Below are 19679 nucleotides of genomic sequence, written 5' to 3'. Positions count from 1 at the left end.
GGAACATAGTGGTATCTGATACATTTGCGTATGTGATGAAGTGACGGTTCAGGCCGAACAAAGCAGTCAGACGAAATGAAAACACCGGACTCCATGTTGAAACGTATGTTCGATCAGTGGCACAACTGTAGTCTGTTCCTTCATGAACCCTACGCATTCTAACAGTAGTATGTTATGGAGTCAATGTCATAGCCACCATTACACACATAAGGCAATAATCAATAGGTACACTTTGCATTGCATTCTACGTGGGTGACATAATGTACCTAAGTCTGGGACAAAATGTATCCTTTTAACAGTCGGTGAATTATGTAAATCTAACACCTACGCCCCGCAGCAAACGATAACGCTTTAGAAAAGTGAATTGTTTGACGTTACTTAAAATGTCAACGTCAGACACGTCATATATCATTTTCTTGAAGTAAGGCACTTTCCACTTTATCGTCCTTTTTGTTGTGTCTTCTCTGGTTGCTGCACTGTAAACGCGGCAAAGAGAATCATATCCAAGAGAACGTCATGAGGTTAATAATTGAAGGACAATTTACAGGCCGGACTGCCTTGGCAGGCAGTGGCCATATTTAACAATACTGCCATTGTGACTGCGGTGAAAAAGCAATGTCATATGGCCAGTCCTCACCACGCACTGCAACATGGCTGCGCTCACCCCTCCCCCACACTGCTTTCACTGCCACAGCCCCAGCAAACCTTTTCATATGCATAGTCTGTATGTTCGAGTCTGGAACGTAAAAACACGATTCAGGCTGCTTGTGACTTCATCTGGAGGCATTTTTTATTGTCTCCATAGTCTGAAATACTCACACAAATGACTGTATAACACAGGAGGTATCCAAGTGTGGACATGTTACTAAAATTGACATGACTTTGGGATTCCAAGGGTTTCTTCAAATATGCATTTCATGTTGCATGCGTCACATTGTCTTTTTTTCTTTCAAGATTTGTTACAAATAAAATCTTTAACATTAAACTAAGACTTCTGGGAGTGGCAGCTCATGGTCACAAATATTTGTTAGTGAGAACATAGACAAACAGCAGCTCACATCATTCTTTGTGTATTATTATTAGTGTGCAAGACTATTCACCACATCTGTAACAACTGTCATACACACAATCATCTGCTTTCTTTCAAGCTGTAAATTAATCAACTTCGTTATTGTAAACAATCCACAATAGCAGTCAGAGTGCATAAAGTTAGGCCGAGCTCAAATCTCATCAAATTCTACCAATAAATCCAAAAATTATGACTTAATATTTCTTTCCTTTTGCTGAAAGAAAAAATACAATAAAGTCCAGTAACTGTGCATACTGTTAAAGATGGCACACCACAGATTATACAGTATATGGCCTTAACAGGCATATGTATACAAAATATAGCCATTTATCAATAAGAAGTGATGTTACTGAGTCTACAGGATAGGGATCTTTGGGAGAACAGTTGCATACAGACACAAAGTAATTTTAACATCAAAAATGAGTGTTCACATGTTATCAGTTGATAAGTTATCCTTCACTCAGGAGTAGTGGGTCCAACAGGAAATACTACATCTGCTATGGGTGTAATCATTATCATGTATAAGGCTACAGTACACAGCCCCTTGAATAAGCATAAATACAATATTGGTCAACCACCAAAAAACGCAATTTGACTTTGCCATATGAGAAACTGGACAACAGACTAGATGTGTTTGAAAACTGATTAAGATTCTAACAAAACTCCTCTAAGGAGGTGGCCTGTTCAAAAAAGGGAAAGGTCACCACAAAAAGAGTGCCTTCGTCTCATTCGCCTGTAAAGAACCGGTCTCTCACCCCTCCTGCTCTCAACGGCCGACTAAGCGGCGACTAAGAATGAAAGGGAAACAAATGGCTGAGAGTGTTTGTTTTCTGGTGTTAGGACATTCCCCCTGTTCTTTAGGTCTTTTTAAAAGGTTGTTACACTCTTGCATGCCAAGACTCTCCCTGCTGCTGGGAAATGCTGCCCTCTGCTGGTTGCTCAGTGGCACTGCAGAGCCATGCCTCTCCCATTGTGGGTTCAAGCCCCTCAGAGCAGCTTCAGACTCCCAGTGACATTGTTCACCATCTCCTCCTCACCCATGATTGCCAGGACAGTACGGGACCCAGCCTCCACCTGACAATGACAAGAGGCGTTGGTTCAGTGCTCCAATTTTCATGTTTTCATAGCGAGGCACTGTGCCACACTGACAAAATCAATTGTATTGGCCAAATATAATGTGACAATATTTTGGGAATGACTACTGGGTCTCCAAAATACATTTACACACAAAACATCTTTGAAAATGGCCTCTTTCCTCACCTGGGTCAGCCCTGCATCCTGGACCAGGTAAGTGGGCAGGCTGAGGCTCATGGCTAGGGCCTGCAGCTCCAGTAGATGAGCCACATTGGTGCCCTGGACCACCACCTTCTTGGCTCTGTATCAACATCAACACCATACAAATGTACTTTTTCATTGTTACTGTTTAGTAGAATAGACTCAATTATTCAGCAATGTTATAAATGCTGGCACTAGATGTATATAAGAAAATGTTCAATGTCTGATTAAACGCTTAACAAGCGTTACTTGTGAACACTTCAGAAATTGGAGCGTTACTCAAGTAAAATGTTGGATTTGTGCAACTAGAAGCACTAGAACATGCGTGGTCCTTCTGAAATGAAAACTGTGATGTGCAAGATATCAGAGTTTTTATTATTTCCATATTTTTGCCATGGTATCTTAGGAAAAAACTGGGCTAACTTTACAATTCTGCACAAGATTAAAAGTTGACACAATGGGACTGTCAAGATTTTTTAAAGATTGTTACTGATAATATTTCTAAATTGTTAAGTTACTTCCTTGCAACTCTAATGCTTTGCTTTTTTACTTGTTAAATTCATGGTTACTTACAGTGAATTAACAAAGACTGACATAATACTGAAATTTGCGCAGCATAAACCAGTAAATTCATTTTAATGCTTTGCTAATTAACTGACATGATCAAAAATTAAGATGTACTTACATACTCCTAACAAATGCATAGCTATTCAGTGCATTTCTTCTCTACTAATATACTATACAGGCCTTACCCACTGTGGTCCCACTTCCAGGCCATCTCCCTCCAGCTGTTCTTCTCTTGCAGAGCCTGGTACAAACCCACAGCAGCATGGCCAACCTGGGCTGCCACCTGCACAAACACACAGCATTGTCACACCTACACATCTGATTACGATACTGATTCCAGAGTGAAAAATAGGGGTGGGCGTTACATTGGGGTCACATTCTACCACAACATGGATTTTGCAATACTTCAGTTACCACGCTAAACATATTAACATATTAAAAATGTTCTTCACTGTTACTGTGATAACAAGCAGGTAGAGGGCTACACACGTACTCAGAACTAGAGTTACATGCAGTAACTATTTCCTCCCTATAAAGCTGACTCCCATAACGTGAAAATTTGGAAGGTAACATTACTAGCAACACACATCAATGTATCTGTGGTTAAATGCAAGAACCAACACAAAATGTCTTCATCTACTCCCACCATCCGTGGAAGTGAGGACCCAGTAAACTTCATGAAAATAACCCCACAACAACAACAACAACAACAACAACAACAACTGGAAATCTCTCTGGCTATATGTGTGCGCCAATGATTTTGCTTCAGACTGCTTCAATGGCCAATACAAACAGGATTAACTTCAAAACTGAAGCTCAAAGATGGATCGATTGCGACTTCAAACTTAGAACATGTAACTTGGCATTCTTATGCTGCTTTACTGTTTATTTTGCTAGTTCGTCTGTTGAATTTGACATTAGCACATTCTGTGGTTAAAGCAGCTAGTAGCATCTATTGTGGACCAACATGCTGGAGCATTGTTGGAGTATTTAATATTGAGGGACAGTCAAGAGAAACTGTGTAAATGTTAACTCTCATTTGAAGCCATTTAAATAACCAGAGTAGTAGCTTAGATGTAGAAAACTGCTTTTTCAAGTATTTGCGTCATCTCACATAGCCAGAGCTAACGTTATCCCCACACTTCATACTGCAACACAAGCTCAGCTGGTTTTGTTGTCACAGGAAAGCCTCTCTGCTGCATGCTGCGTCAGTATTTGTCTGTTGCTGCTGTATGTAAATGTACTTGATTGACACGCCATGGTACAACTGACTGTTGTATTTATATAATATACTTTACTTTGGTCTTCTGCTAAATAAATGCTGCTGAGATGCATAATCCTACCCCTTGTCGATCTCTGAGAATGAATCACATTACATTCACTAATAAACCTACATTACAGGGCAGGCTACTTCTCTCAAAGCACATGTAGGTTCATACCTCATTTTAAACCCTATTTGGAGCTAAACAACAAATTTGTTTATTAAGTCTTTTTTTTCTCAAAAGATATGTTTCCTTCCATTTCAAATAGAGTGATAAGAGGAACAATCATGTTTTGAGTGGAGTATCCTTCTTATTTTTGCAATACTGTTATATATACCGTCACTGTTAAAAGCAAACAAAATACTGTGATATAAACTTTCATATCACCCAACCCTTGTTAGAATGCAAACTCAACCTAAAAACTACCTTTACATGAAATCATTACAATCCCTGTTTCAGTGTAACTGTTGTGAGCATAAACTCCTCCAACTTAGATCAAAAAAGCAGAGGACCTGGTCAGTGTTATTGGAGGAACCTGGAAAATTCCATACTAATGCAAATTAAAGACGGGCTTTGTGAAATAACAGAACACACACAGCCACAGCTTTACATAACTGTAAAACCTGGGATAGATGTTATTAAATATAGGGGTAAGAGCTTAAAAGTTAGCTTGGCTAAGAAGTTCTTCCTCAGTAGTCAGTGGAGGACCAAACCACGACTAGGCCTTTACTAAATATCATGAAAACACTTAGTTTAGGACGCATTGTGTATTTGAACACAGCACATATCCCACAGAGTCCACACTGGCACCACTGGACTCACCTTTCCAACCCCCATGGCAAGGTCCATGTTCACCACAAACACCATCTTGAACATGAGGTCATCATCTCCCTCCTCCTGAGGGTCCGAACAGACAAAAAGAGACACTGAGATTTGGCTTTGGACAAACTCCACAAGGTCTAATGTACCAAGGTGTACCTGTGGTGACTAAGGCTAGCTTATGGGCACCTCATTCTCCAGCTTGTTGAAGTAGTACATGGCCGCCTCCTCGGCAGACACATTCCGAGTGTGCAGAAGTGCCTGAAGTGGTGAGAAACAATGAAAATGGTCTTAGAACAAAACAGTGTATTATAGTATGGTCATTTCATAATTTTGACTGACAAATATAAACTAAGCAATACATGTATTAAAAAAAAACCTCATATTTAATAGGTGGTTTGATAATTGGTAATTATTATTTGGGATATTCAATTTTTGGTAGTTTTGAGCTGTTAGATATAACCTCAATTAATTATGCAAGTCCTGAATGAATAGATGACACTAACAGTCCTGTTTACTGCCAAGTCACCACAGAAAAATGCATCATTCCCAGTCATACAGTGAACGTAGCCAACATTCTGATACCAGCAGCCCACCCCGAGTGTGCCGTCCCACCTGTTTGGCTGCCTCCTCTGGGATGTCCAGCTCTCTGAGCTGCTGCAGAAACACTGGGTTGACATCCTGAGAGCCTGAATCTGGGCCTGACTGCTCTGATGGCTCCATTCTTGACTGCAATAAGGAAAACAGCAACTATGAGCATCCTCCACAGAAGTCACCCACATGAAATTACGTTGGGATTGTCGGTAAAATTTGCCACATGAGAGTAACATGTAACTCATGCCCACAAAAATATCAATGTCCGTTTTCAAAAATTCTTCTAATCTTATTCATAGCAAAAACACGAATGCTCTTCGAATGAACTGAGGCCCGAGGCCTTGAATTACACGAAATGAAGCTGTAGCATCTAGAATCATCTGGCTATACTGACAAGCGGTCACAATGGGCTTTAACCCTAATTGAACTGTACCATTTCGTAAAATGTCGTACGTTGACGTGCTTTTTCAAACAAGGTCGTATTAAAAATTAAGTGCAATTTGACGCTCTCCTCGTGTCCAAGCAGGGAACATTAAGATAACTAAAACAACGTTTACCTTCCAGACAGCGAAAAGGTGTAACAAAACAAGTCATGCGTTAGCTGCTTGATTGCTGTCGACACACAGCGTTAATGTAGCTAACCGCTAGTTCTATGTCGTTGACAGTTGTTAGCTCACCAAATACGTTAACGTATACACCATTCAAATTAGCATCGGAAACAATGCAGCTAACAAGAGCAACGTTAGCTTTCGTTTGGACAGCTGAGGCATTTCAACATCTCACAAATTGCACAAAGATGCTTAACGTTAATGCCAACCCGACAGTTAATTAATGCAACCTATCTTGCTCAACAGCTGCTATCACAAAGCTAGCTAACATTAGCATTCCCGTTACTGCTAGCTGGTCTAGCATCAGTCCAGCAAGTTGCCTATAGTTTACCCGTTTTGCGCAGCTAGCTCCACAGCAGGAACAATGACGGAGTCTTCAATTTTCGCCTGAGACTTCACAGTTTGTGTTATAATATGGAATTACATTCAGTGGGATTCCAGGCGGTATAGTCTTCAGATTCACTCCATCGTAGACCCTTATGTTTGTTGACGCAGGATGCTAATTCTTGTCGAATCAGATCGGTGTGGTGCTACAGGATTTCTGGTCATATTAATTATGTGGTGACAGCATGCGCGCGCACAAAGGACATGCAACCTAATCGCCACTATCATGAACGTAAGCACGAACGCGGGCAGGTGAAAACTCACTCAGTACTCAAGCAAATATTTTCATAACGATTACAGAATTGTGCCATTTGTTGACCCGACTCACTATGTCAATCCCCTCTAATATTTTTAACCAGGCTAGGATATAGGCTACTGTGCTCCTTTTTATCTTGTTGCAGCTGAGCAATGGCAGACTGTGTGCAAAGGTCCGTGGTTAACGAAGAAACAGGAGATATTCGTTAAACAGGTGTTGACTGTTGACCACATCTCAGCAGCCTCCTCTCCACGGTAACTCCGGCCACATGAACGCACATCGCTCCAAGCAAATAGGCCCCGAATAACTGACACTTTGGATTACGCGGTCAGTTATCAAGCCCTAAAGAACTCACTTACATATGGACATCTGCAGGGACTCAATATTCATATTATGTTTTCAAAGAAAGAGAAAAACATATCATTTTAAGAATACTTTATTACACCAGCATCTGTGAGAAGTTACACCTTCTCTTATTAAACAGGTTAAATCACTACAGTTACATTTTAAAGATCAGTATGTACAATGATATTAACACACAAAATAAGAAACATCCTTAAAACTGCTCCTTGCAGAGCCTGCTCTACATTGCCAAATTTATACAGCCTAATAACAGTTACAGTTTTCCCTCAGATAGCTTGTCTTTATCATCACAGAGCTTTCATCCCCGTCTGAACTGACAGTGTATGACAGAGCAGATCATCCATTCATATGAGTCATTGGTTGCTTGTGTGTGCTAAGTAATGTAGAATGGTAGTTGGGGGGACATGACAGTGAAAAGATCATCTTTTTTCACTAGCACTGATTTGGTTAACGGATGTTATTACTTCTTAAGTGCAGACTAAACTGGGTCTATTGCACTGACTGGTGTATTGACAGACAATTCAACATCAACGTTGGCAGGTTCTCAGTCTTGTCTTCTTACAGATATAATGTGACATTGAGACGTTTTTGTGAAAATGTGCACATATTCTGCAAAGGTACTGAACAACTTCATTATTTTGGTACTGCCAGCTTTGTGTCAGGGTTGATTTGGGTCTCCCCTTGCGTTAACCTGATCCCGACCAGTGATCTCTGCGATGCCTGACCATCACCTAAATATGAACCTAAATGAAGCCCAAACCCCAAACACAAAGGGCAGTGCTATAGGAAACATTATTCAAAGGCTTTTGACAGAAGACTGCCATCGATTATTGCCCAGCCATCCCCAGCCCTACAAAACCCCCAAAAGCCATCTCAGTCATTTGTCATTTAAATAAGAAAAGCAAATATTAGCTCATGTATAATAAGATCTCTGTGCTCAAACTGAAGGCAGAACAGTGTGACGAGATCAACTATACCTACTGAACCAATAGTAGTATAATCAATACAAAGCCTGTATCGACTGGACAGAACAAAATGCCATACAGACCTTCAGCACATGAAGCAACGCCACCTTGTGCTCAATACAAGAACTGTAGAACTGTATACCAAACACGATGCCACGACCGAAACGTTTCGACACATACCATGACCTCAGCTTGGAGCGGAACACGGTGAAGCATGATTTATTACACAGTTCAAAAGCTAAAAGGAATGTTAAAAATGCATAAAATAGAAATATGACTGACCGACACAATAAAACATTGCTGTGCCCACTAACTTCACTAATATGAGTTTCTTTATGGAAGGAGTTTTGTTTTTCCTCTAACATCTTTCCAGTGACTTGTACACTATAGACACATCCACATGAATAAGAAAAAAAGCAAGGAACAAAAACAGTAAACTGTGACTCAGTCGGGGTTTAAGTACCTTAAAATGCTCCAATGAGCAGGTTCCAATTTCACACAGAGGAAATATAGAATGTATGACAAAGAACTAGAAGTGTCTGAAATGGTATGGTTGTCTGTATCTGTGTGTGTGTGTGTGTGTGTGTGTGTGTGTGTGTGTGTGTGTGTGCGTGCGTGTGCGTGCGCTACTACAAATGAGAAATCCAGCAGGTGTTACTGTAAATGTGCATGAGGGCAGATCTGTGCTGCTGTACTGGTAGTTGTAGCTGGTTGAATTGTACACAGTAGTGTTGGTGTTGGGTCAACAACATTACAGAAAAGAGGAGTGTTTGATGCAGCACAGCAGGCTGAGGTAGAGAGCGGCAGTGACTTATTAAACTCTCAGCATTTTGCTTTAAGTAAAGCGGGTCATAACAATGTTGTGTCTATTTCAGAGAAAAAAGTCTTCCAGCTGAGTTCACTGTTTGAATACTGCTGACTTTAACATCTAAAATATAATTCCCACTTACTTCAATACTTTGTACCAGAAACCAGAAATATGAAAATACAAGGTGTAGATTGAACAACCAGGGCAGTATGAATAACTGTACACACACACATACACAAATCACTGTACACACACAAAGGAATTACTTCTGACTATACAGCAGCGACAAGCACACAAGGCATAAGAGGTACCGCTTCATGAAATTCACTCCAGAGGGAAAACACTGGCATAAAATTCCCCGTTTATCAGTTCTATCAGATCAGATCAGGTGACCGTGGACCAGCTGCTTTCTTTTACACAAGAGCTGTGCAGGACCACAAAGTCTGAGGTCCAGCACACGTTCTGGAGGGATCAAACACTCCATTTCTTCTCCAAACATCTCTTCATTAAGTTACCGGAGGGACAGCAGGCCTGACTGGTGTCTTTCACACACCTCCATTCTTTGTCCAGGTTTGTCTGGTGTCCATGTGCTGACCCACTTCTACAGGAGCTCAAAGCTTCAGACTGTCCAGACTAAAGTCACCAACGCATCCTCATCCGACTCCAGACTTCAATGCCAACCTGAATCTTCTGATCCTTCGTGTGGAACAAAGTTTCTTCAAAAACTCGCAGCTCCTCGACTCCAACCCTCCTCCTGAAAGGAAGGCTTGCCATTTGTCAGTCTGTTGCTCTCCTGCTTTTCAGTTCAACCTGCAGGGTGCAAGTCTCTTCATTCACCTCCCACTCCTCACACACTCTGTTCGCCGTGGCTCCGGTGAGTGTGTCCTCTGTCACAAGTCAGTGACTTTGTTCTCCACGGCGGCTGCAATCTGCTGCAGTCTGTAGCCGAGCTGCATTTTCTGGGCCGTGGTGTCCTCCTCCAGCGCTGTGATGATCTGATGAGAAGAAGATGACGGCACGGGGGTGGACAGAGACCGAGGTAGACAGGAGGAAAAGAGAGAGGACAAACACAAAAATGAGGTGCATCATTCTTGTAAGCAGAAATGTTCTGAAAAGTAAAAAATACAAACTCCTGAATGACCAGTTTTCAGAATGAAAACTAGTAGTTGTATTTCCAATTCACCCAAATGAGGATCTAAGGATAGAGGGTGTTGTGTGTTGCAAATGTTTCTGAGACAAACAAGTGATTTATGATTTTGGGCTATAAAAGTCAGCCATGTCAATGGTTCTGTGGAAGTATGATAGAACACCTCATGGCTGTTTGCCTGCCCAAATTTAATTTCAGAGGATGATGTATTCACCCATTTATTCAACACTCAGTCACAGGTTTAGCTTCAACCAGGAGGTCAGCTCATCTTTATTCTACATTTGCTGCATTTATGTTTCCTTGATTTTCACTGCGCTCCAGCATCCTCCACCTGTACACGTGTAAAACAGGTTGGTGTTTGATATTACTGTCATTTTATCATCTTTGAAATGAATGAATGAACTTTGCTATTAGTTCAGGTCTCTTTACAGGGCATACATAAAAAAAAAAACATGTAAAATAGTGAGGAGAATTTAGCTGTTTGATATTCTAAATTAACTTTTCATTGATTTGATGAAGATGCTGGTTTTGTACTCTATTTTAGAGGTTTCATGAGTATCTATGGTATCTACATTTTCAGGAGTTTATGTTTTCAGGCAGAAGTTGTGACGTCTGATATTTCACAGAATTTTGTGTAATTTAGTGTAAACACAAATGAGTCTTTTGTGATACATTTTCAACTACACTCACATCTATACATTGTGCCATTATATACTGTTACACCTCTACTGCTGAGTAAGACGGAGTGGTCAACGCACCTGGTCGTAGTATTTATTGATGTACTTGTACAGCTCGTGCAGTGCGACCAGGTAGTTCAGCTCTCCAGAGTAGTTCTGAAATGCAAACCATCAGATTAGTGTGCGTCTGTATTCTGTGTCTGTCATTACTGTGGCGGTGTGGCGGTACTCACCCTGGACAGTTCAGCCAGAGCAGAGTTCATCTCCTGGTCACTGGCTGAGATGGTTTGCCTGATGTCAGCATAGTACCTGCAACAATGACAATTACAGTCAACTTCACATGTGTGACTGACATTAAACACTGCTTTAATCAGCAGTGTTTCAATTAAGTTTTAATCAGCTTGAATGAAATCTGAGCCCACCTTTCTACCATCTGTTTGTAGCGTGGGATGTCTCTGGCATACAGCAGCTTGTTGATGGGAGAGTCCTGCTCAGAAAGAAAGGAGAGAATGAGAACCAAAGACAGAAGGAGGGACAGGAGGTTACCACAGCTCCGTTTGTGACTGCTGTAAAGCCACCACCTGATTTACCAGCAACTGACACAACATTTAGAGTCTGAACTTCTTTTTTTTTTTAATTCCAATGCACAAGTATATCTTGTATGTGTTCCCTCACCCGTCCCAGCTTGTGCTCAGCAATGGTACAGGAGTCCATGAAGGTCTGGGCGATGACAGAGAGCACTGCATCCACGTGATCTGAGGCCTGGACGTCAAAGATAAACTGAGGGTTCTTCACAATATTGATCCAGAAACGCAGAGGCAGACTGGAGAAACAGAGCAGACATGAGAATTATAACCACTGACATACTGTTTCAAGACTTAAAAGCAGTGTTTGGTAGTTAGGTGAAGCAGATCAAATATCTTTTTGGGCAAAATCCTTTTAACCCTTCGTATTCCTGGTCAGTGCCATCCTCATCCTGTCATGTGACCACACAGCTCCAGTCTACAATGTACCTGTTGGTCTTCCAAATGTGTATCGTCTCTGGGTCAGAGATGCCGTGTTGTCCTGCCTGGTCATCTAGCAGGTCAAAGAAGTACTTGACAGCCAACGGGACAGGACGACTGGTACTGAGGATCACTGTGAACAGATCGTCCACGAACTTCTGCAACGTCCCCTACAGAACATGAAGGAGGAAGGACATGAACATATTACAGGAAGGAGTCGAGTGTATGTGACTGTGGGCTCCTGCAGCCAGTGGGGGACGCTGTTAATCTCCACTTGGATACAAGTGACCATTGCAGCTGGATTCCCTTATGAATTATTATGATTCACTCAGCTGAATAGAAACAGAAAATTCTGATCAAACTTCACGAAATATTTTAAAACTATTTTGATATGGAAAAATAGTTTAGCCTTTGAAAATGTTCTGTATTGGTTGTATAAATAATTACATAGTGATGTTTGTTTAAAAAATAAAACCAAAAAAAAAACCTATTGTTCAATTTATTTTCAGAGATGTACTCTGTATTATAAATATCCAAATTACATAATCCGGATAATCCGGATCCGAGTAATTGTAATTGCACACTGAAAATCAACTGTCTTGACAGCTGTATGGAAACCTCCATTTGTGTGTGTGTGTGTGTGTGTGCCTGTGTGTGTGTGTGTGTGTGTGTGTCTGTACCTTCATGGACAGCAGGCGGGTCAGGTAGATCTCGGGGATGGCCTTGGCCCTCTCTCTCTCCCTCAGGCTGCCTCTGCGGTGTTTGGGGAGCTCAGGCTCCTCGCTGGCTTTCACCAGATGCCACAGCCTCACTCCACCTTCATCTGCATCCTCCAGCATTGGAGTCTCTGCACAGATCAGTGTTTTCAGAGCTATATTTAGTATAATTCACTGAGCAGTGATGCTGTGCTTCACCATCAGATATACACAAAGCTCATCATTGTCAGGTTTTTTGCGTCAGAAAATAATCATGGGAATATTTATAGATAGATTTACTTTAAATATCAAAACTTAAGGTAATGAAAAAATCAAAATAAGAAATACTACTGTGCTATACTGCTATGAAAGTACTACTTTCAGCTTGTTTTCACTTTGTAGTTTCGTTGTTTATCGTTTAAAGGACTTGAAGGGACCTTCCTGTTTCCTGGGCTGAATAACACCCTAAAGCACCACAACTTTTCAAAGCCTGCGACGTAAAATCCAGCTTTAGACTCCAGAGTCGTCTTGGATGGAATGACTGGATGGTTTTATTTATTATTACAATGGCAAACTGTAGTCGTATTAACTCACTCTCTCCTGCCACATAGTCGTGGTTGTCATGGTGAATGTGTTTGGTGTGACGAGGAACCAGCGCTACTGTTGCACCGTCTGGGACCTGATAAACAACACAAAATATGCAGTTAGCATTACTAGACCACAAACCTCCATTTTACCTTTAGTGGGTAAAACATCTCTCGTGAAGGGAGAGCGTGAACTCTGACCTTGTAGTGCTGCAGAGTGTTGAGGCGTTTCCAGCTGCCCTGAACCACAGACGTCAAGTCCTCATCTGACAGGATGAGATGACCGGCAACACCAGACCTCCACTCTGAACAAGAGACACCAGACAGACGGTCAGCACAGTGTGTGTAACCCATCAAAGTGTGTGTGTTCACACATGCCTGTTGGTGCAGCCATTTAGAAAAGTAGATAAACAATGGAACATGTGCATGCACAGGTGCTGCCCAGCAGTTCTATCAGTATGAACGGCTGATGTTGCCATTTTAAAGACATAATAACTTTGATGAAAGACCACTTATGAACTCCTCTTGCAGTTATTGTTGTCTTGCTGTAGGGGGCACCACAGCTCAACAAATGCAACAAAGGTCTTGAAGTGTACCAATTAGTAATTTCTCTCACTTTACAGCAGCAGGTTTAAGTGTCAACAGCAAAAATACTCAAATGGATTTCATCTGTAAATAAATCTGCTCTGAATATTGGCTGTGTTATGGATTCTCACCCAGGTCCAATGAGTCAGCGTGGGGTCGGTGGGAGAAGGAGGTGCCCTTGTACACCTGATCGAGCAGTTTCTCTTTCACCTGTGTGATGGTATCACAGTCCAGCACTTTGGAGGGAAGTGGCTGGGTCTCGTTCACTCCTCCACCCTGCACCAAAACATTCAGAGTCTGCAGGAGAAGAAAAAAAGGAGGGGTGAGAGAAGGCCTGAAGGTCATGGTGGGAGTCTGGGATTCCCTCATTTGATGCAAACAATAATGTTGCTGAAATTCAGAGCTCTTCTCACCAGGGTCTTGTACTCCACGTCCTCTCGCAGCAGGCGGTTGTCATTGAGCGTGTACTTGGCCTTGCCAGTCACAGCGTCCACCGGTCCTTTATCTACCTGGTGCTTTATGGCCCTGAACAGCATGTAGAGAGACTCCCCCGCTGAGTCCTGCGCGCGCACAGAGACACACACACACACACACACACACACACACACACACACACACACACACACACAGTGACATCAATTAGTATTGGCCTAACACACTCTGCAGGAGACAATGAAGGACTCAAATGACATGGACACAAAGACAAGTACATTCTTCAGACTCCTTTAAATCACTGACGCGGCACTTTGTTGAGGCTGAAATGTTTGCAGCTCAAACTGTATGAGGAAAAGCTGGACTTCATATTTTCACCAGATATTCTTCAGCTATTTCCTGAAGCTTCCAGCAGAATGACATTAAAAGCCTGTGTCACTGATGTCAATCAGCTGTGTAAATAGTCTTGTGTATTGTATTGCACTCTGGTGTGAAATGTGATCTAATAAAAAGTTGATCACAAAAAGAAGTTACACTTGAACGTGTTTTTCTCAAAGCCAACAGAGCAGTACGTTTGTGTCTTATTCACAGACTTCCTGATTTTTATCACCGTGTCCCTTCTATTTGCAAACATCTGACTGAAATTCCATTTCACAGTGCAATGGTAGCAGACACATGGACTCATGTCTCATGTCTTGACTGACCCTGAGGAAAGCATAGAGGCAGATGGACATCCAGTTGGTCAGCAGCTTCTCCACCACCGTCTCTGTTCTGCAGAGAAAAAACACAGTTTGAATCACTGCTAAATAGCTTTTAAACACTTGAGCTCATCAGTCCACTTTCCGTACCGTCGCAGCATCAGTTTGGGGTTCTTGGCCACATACTGCTCCACCAGGTCGTTGAGGAGAGTTTTGAGGATGTCGGTGAAATACTCCAGTTTGCCGTGCAGTGCCACCGTCAGCAGGGAGGCCACGTAGGCTCTGTCTCTGGGAGAGAAAGTCCGCTGGCTCTCCAGAGTGTGAATGAACTGAGAGGAAGAAAAGAGTGGCAAATGATCCCTCTGCTCTAAATGCATGTTTTGTCTTAAAGCCTCTCTCTGCTTATGACAGTGATGACTACCTTGGTGAGGAAGAGTTTACTGTTGAGAAGGTTGGACAGCTGCACCAGACCCTGCTCCACCGTCTGCCGGCGACACTCCTGAACGTCCAGGTCTCGCCTCAGTGGGGACTCCCGGTGGCCAGGGAAGAAAATGCGCTCAGCATACATCCGATAGTCAAGGAAAGGGATACCAGAGCCCACGAGGTCGCTGGACATGTCCATCATCTCTGTCATCAGGTCTGAGTCAGGGTGGAGGAGGAGGGGAGAGAGATCAGGAGGTGAAGCTGCAAGCTCTGCAGCTTTCACTACATGTAATATTCAAAATGCATGCTGGGAACCGTGTTCAGATTGGAGCTGGTGAAGACTGACACTGGTTAGTGTTGGCAGACTAAATCTAAAGTCCTCTGCAGCAGCCATGTGTAACGTGAGGAACACTTCATCCAGGAGGTGTGATGTAATGGGATCATTTCATAAATCCAGTGTGAAAACACAGTGAACCTGTCGGCCTCCACAAACTAAAATAAACCCTGTTCTTCCGTCTCTGGCTCTCCTCTGTCAACCTCCTTCCTCTCTTTCCTGCTCTCCTTAGTCACGTTACTTGACTCCCTTCACACTCTTACCTGTGAACTCTTTCTTGCAGCGGTCTCTCACGCTGGTTTCCAGGTTCTCCAGTTGGATCTGGACCTTCTTGTAGTCTCTCAAGGCCTGTTTGCTCTTTCTCCTGACAGACACCGACAAAGACAGGAGCAGGGAGTCAGGTGGGATAGAGGAGAGAGGAAAAGTAATACCAGTTTCACACTGGATTAGTGGCAATCCAACAAAACTGTGAAAAGACTGACTCAAGTAATTTGACCCAACAACCCCCCACCAGTAAGGATCAGGGTTAATTGTGGGGTCATGCTGGGTCAGAAAATGGAAACATTGCCTGATTTGGTAACACTCAAAGATGACTGTCCTCATCTGATCCCGCAGTTCTCAATGTGCCACTTTTCAAAACAGACAAAACTAAAAACTAAAGCTGCAGTCCCATAATGCTCTGGGAGATGTTAACAGGAATTATGTTTCCATGGAGTCAGTTAGCCGCAGGCTGTTGTGTTTTTAGCCTATACTTACTTACAGTTTGGCAAAATGGCACCATTAGTAGCAGCAGTTCCTGTTTGCAATGTGCCCATGGATGTACAGACGACTAACACTGGATTACACTGGATGTTTATCATGGCTGATGTTAGCTAATGCTAGCAAACTTGACAAAGACATTGCTGTCACTGACATTACAGAGTCAGCTTGCTGACTGCTGTATGACTCTTAATGCTAATGTTGAGCCCTTTTCAGACAAGGAATGTGAACCATTGGTGGCTTCATGCATCCGTTACAATGATGGCTTTTTCTTACTCAGACATAAGTGTCTGTATGGCTTTATTCAGACATGATATGATCATTAGAGAAAGAGGCACATACTTGCACCATTATTAGCATGTAGAGCGTGAAGGGGATCATGTTTGCTGTATGTAGAGTCAGAAAATAATATCAAGAAGGAGGGAGAGTATTTTCTGTTTCCTCACAGGTCACTGGTGGATTTTAAAACTTAGTTAAAGCTCGCCCCTTCTTCTCACACTGAATCTACTTATACATTTTCTGACAGGACATAAAGTTGGGGTACCAATTAAATTCCCATTTGCTCACATGCTGTATGTTAAGTGTTCTGCTGGATATTCATAGGTTCATACATGCAGCTGGTATGAATGAAAAGACAAGATATTGGGAGTGATTGCTGCTGGTCTGATGATTATCACCATACAAGGGCTTCACCTCCTCTGCCACACACTGTGAGAGGAAAACATGTTTTTTACAACTGATCTAATATGAGAGGCATCTCAACAACTTAACACTAGCTCACTCACAGTGTTTCATGTTTTATTCAAATGTTTTTGGTGTGCATTAAGGATGATAATTAAATGATAAATGTATCAGAGCAGTCTTAAGAAGACAGAATGAGAAGTGCATTCTCTCTCTGTGCATAATAACTTTGTGCTGCTGCAGCCTTTATTTTTTTATTTTGGGCCTTATTTTGGCCTGTATTAGAGAGGGAAAGAGAGAGAGGACAATATGCAGTTAAAGGGCCACAGGTTGGAATTGAACCCGAGACCAACGTGTTGAATTGCCATCACATTTACCTCATGAAGTGCATGTCTGAGAGGGACTTTGAATTACAATGTAGTTGTTATTCAGTCTTGATGTTTATTACCAAGCCTATTCAGTTCTCAATACTCACCAAAACATTGCTCTATAGCACCATCAGTGGTCAAAACTCTGCAGGGTACCTTTAACTTTCATCAAATTGATCCAATTCTTGTGTCATTTTTGTTTCTCTACACTCAATTACACAGTATACACACACACACACACACACACACACACACACACACACACACGGTCCACCCACTGACCTGTATATGAGCACGATGATGAGGACGATGAGGGCTACTATGGATGCCCCAACCCCAACTCCAATCTGAGCCTCCAGGGGGAAGGTGGACAGGCTGAGGTTGTCATACTGAACCTTACCCAGGGAGAAGTTCAGGTTGCCCATTTGGACCTGAAACACACACACACACGCACACACACTCCTTACTCACAGCAGTGTTCACAATCCCAGCCAAATGCTAAAACCCTCTTTGGTTTAAAGTGAGCGTGTGGAGGACTCACAGTGAATTCAGGCAGATTGTCGGAGCCCTCTCGCTTCTTGCCGTTGGGTACCGGTGCAGGCTGCTGAGGTGGCGGCTCGCAGTACAGATGGTTTCTGGTCAGGGTCTTAACAGCACACACACCCTCCCCAACCAACACTACCACCTCGTCCTTAGTGATGGCTAGGTCCAGGTTTTCTCCCTGAGAACACATGCAGATGGAACTTTTAGCTTATCTCAATCCGCTTTCACTATCCGTTCTTATGTTTTTTTCTTGGCAAATTTTCAGGCTATACTAAAAAATCTTGTTATATTCAAAAGAAGAAAACATGGCTTCAGATTTTGACTTGCATTTTTTTGTCAATCCTTCTCTGTAACAATGTTTCATTACCTAGTTTTTATAATAATAATTTTCTGCACGCTACTGTTATGTTCTTCTACCACAATGACAAATACCACTGCTAACAAGCTAGGCTGTGGGAGTAGGACATGATAAACCAGTATGGAATTCAAGGCTATGTTAATGCATTTCTGCGTTTTATCAGACAACCTGTCCTAGTTTGGTAATCTGTCATTTGTGTGTTATGCCAACAAGTTGTATGTCAATGTAGACTTGTCCAGCCTGACAGGTCTAAGACTGGATAATTCTCATAAGGGAACTCCCATCTGCCTGAGCTGTACATTCATGACTGTGCTTTATGTGCTAAACATCATCATCATTGCTTCTCTTAGTAAAACAACAACTTCCAGAGCTGCCTGTCTATCTCTGCCTCTCCTCTGACCTCCAGCTGGATGAAGCTGCCAGGGTTGTAGCGGTAGGCCTTTACAGGGTCCTGCTGGTTCAGGGGCCGCAGAACAGGGTTGGGTTCATAGCTGAAGCTCTGGGGGTTCAGTCTGCTGAAGTCAAAGCGCAGGTTGTCCAGCAGAAACTCCACAGTGACCTTTGACCCCCAGACAGAGGAGTCCACCATAGGAGAGCGACACAGGATCAGGGAAGAGGAGTTCACCTCACAGCGCTCCATGAACTGATGAGACAGGGAGGGTGTAGAAAAGGTGTTTAGTCAAGGAAGAAACTTGCTTTTAGTTTAAAAATAACAAACCAACACACACACACACACACACACACACACACACACACACACACACACACACACACACACACACACACACACAGACCTGTTTGACAGAACAGAGTGGGTCCCCAGGACAGACAGGGTCAGGGACCATCCTCGCTGGCCTTCCCAAAGTCTTGCCCTCCCCCTGCTCTCCACTCCTCCTCTTCCTCCTCCTTCGCTTCCTCCTTTTATTCTGGCTGATTGACTCGAATGGAGAGACGGTCACCACCATCCGGGGCTCCTGCACCACATCCAGGTTGTGGCCAGACACGTAGATCAGCCGACCACCACTAAACAGACAGAAGACTTACATTTCACGGCACTTACACACCTAAAAACTTTTTAGGACCGGAACAAGAGGTGAAGGTTCAGAGATGAAGGTCAGATTGTCAGACTCACTCCAGGAAGCTCTTTGCTGGTGTGGCATGGGTGATGTTGGGGTTGTGGGTGTAGTGGTATGCTGAAGTGTGGAGGTGACGCTGGCTGCTGCCGTAATGCAGGGTGATCCGGTGAACTCCTGTCTTATTACTGCTGCCTGTCACACACTGAACACTGGAGCTCTGCACCTCTGACACACTGAGAAGAGGAGGAGGAGAGGGCACACAGGACAGACTGATTAATAAATGATGTGATATTTCACTGACCCCAGAGTGAAATTGTCTTTTTGCCTCCTGGCACAAGGAGGTCA

At 42.8% G+C, this 19679-nt stretch overlaps 2 protein-coding genes across 5 annotated transcripts in view; both read right to left on the bottom strand.

The window, feature by feature from the left end:
* Positions 1–765: 765 nt before the first annotated feature.
* Positions 766–7143, bottom strand: LOC143332635 (putative peptidyl-tRNA hydrolase 2). Of its 2 annotated transcripts, none has more exons than XM_076750323.1 (7): positions 6526–7143; positions 5608–5721; positions 5182–5253; positions 4996–5070; positions 3097–3194; positions 2330–2444; positions 766–2143 (listed from the first exon to the last, which is right to left on the bottom strand). In XM_076750323.1, the coding sequence occupies exons 2-7, from the start codon at positions 5713–5715 to the stop codon at positions 2057–2059; spliced, it is 555 nt and encodes a 184-aa protein (XP_076606438.1). In that variant the 5' UTR covers positions 5716–5721; positions 6526–7143; the 3' UTR covers positions 766–2056. The 2 variants fall into 2 exon arrangements, with proteins under 2 accessions (XP_076606438.1, XP_076606447.1); XM_076750332.1 differs by having other exon boundaries at positions 6619–6754.
* Positions 7144–7254: 111 nt separating this feature from the next.
* Positions 7255–19679, bottom strand: part of plxnb1b (plexin b1b) — a 97503-nt gene continuing 85078 nt past the window's right edge. For all 3 annotated transcript variants that reach the window (XM_076750285.1, XM_076750308.1, XM_076750296.1), the window contains 20 exons: positions 19391–19567; positions 19053–19281; positions 18659–18901; positions 17899–18078; positions 17640–17788; positions 15813–15913; positions 15214–15431; positions 14943–15121; positions 14799–14865; positions 14076–14222; positions 13794–13959; positions 13279–13382; positions 13088–13172; positions 12479–12645; positions 11808–11968; positions 11470–11617; positions 11217–11281; positions 11028–11103; positions 10876–10950; positions 7255–9965 (listed from right to left, as the gene is read on the bottom strand). In XM_076750285.1, the coding sequence (XP_076606400.1) occupies positions 9861–9965; positions 10876–10950; positions 11028–11103; positions 11217–11281; positions 11470–11617; positions 11808–11968; positions 12479–12645; positions 13088–13172; positions 13279–13382; positions 13794–13959; positions 14076–14222; positions 14799–14865; positions 14943–15121; positions 15214–15431; positions 15813–15913; positions 17640–17788; positions 17899–18078; positions 18659–18901; positions 19053–19281; positions 19391–19567 (2842 nt within the window). In that variant the 3' untranslated portion in view covers positions 7255–9860. The remainder of the gene's footprint in view (positions 9966–10875; positions 10951–11027; positions 11104–11216; positions 11282–11469; positions 11618–11807; positions 11969–12478; positions 12646–13087; positions 13173–13278; positions 13383–13793; positions 13960–14075; positions 14223–14798; positions 14866–14942; positions 15122–15213; positions 15432–15812; positions 15914–17639; positions 17789–17898; positions 18079–18658; positions 18902–19052; positions 19282–19390; positions 19568–19679) is intronic.

The sequence above is a fragment of the Chaetodon auriga genome, chromosome 2, assembly GCF_051107435.1.
Source record: "Chaetodon auriga isolate fChaAug3 chromosome 2, fChaAug3.hap1, whole genome shotgun sequence".
In the NCBI taxonomy this organism is placed as follows: Eukaryota; Metazoa; Chordata; class Actinopteri; order Chaetodontiformes; family Chaetodontidae; genus Chaetodon; species Chaetodon auriga.
The sequence above is the reverse complement of the archived record's forward strand: the minus strand, read 5'-3'. Positions and strand labels throughout refer to the sequence as shown.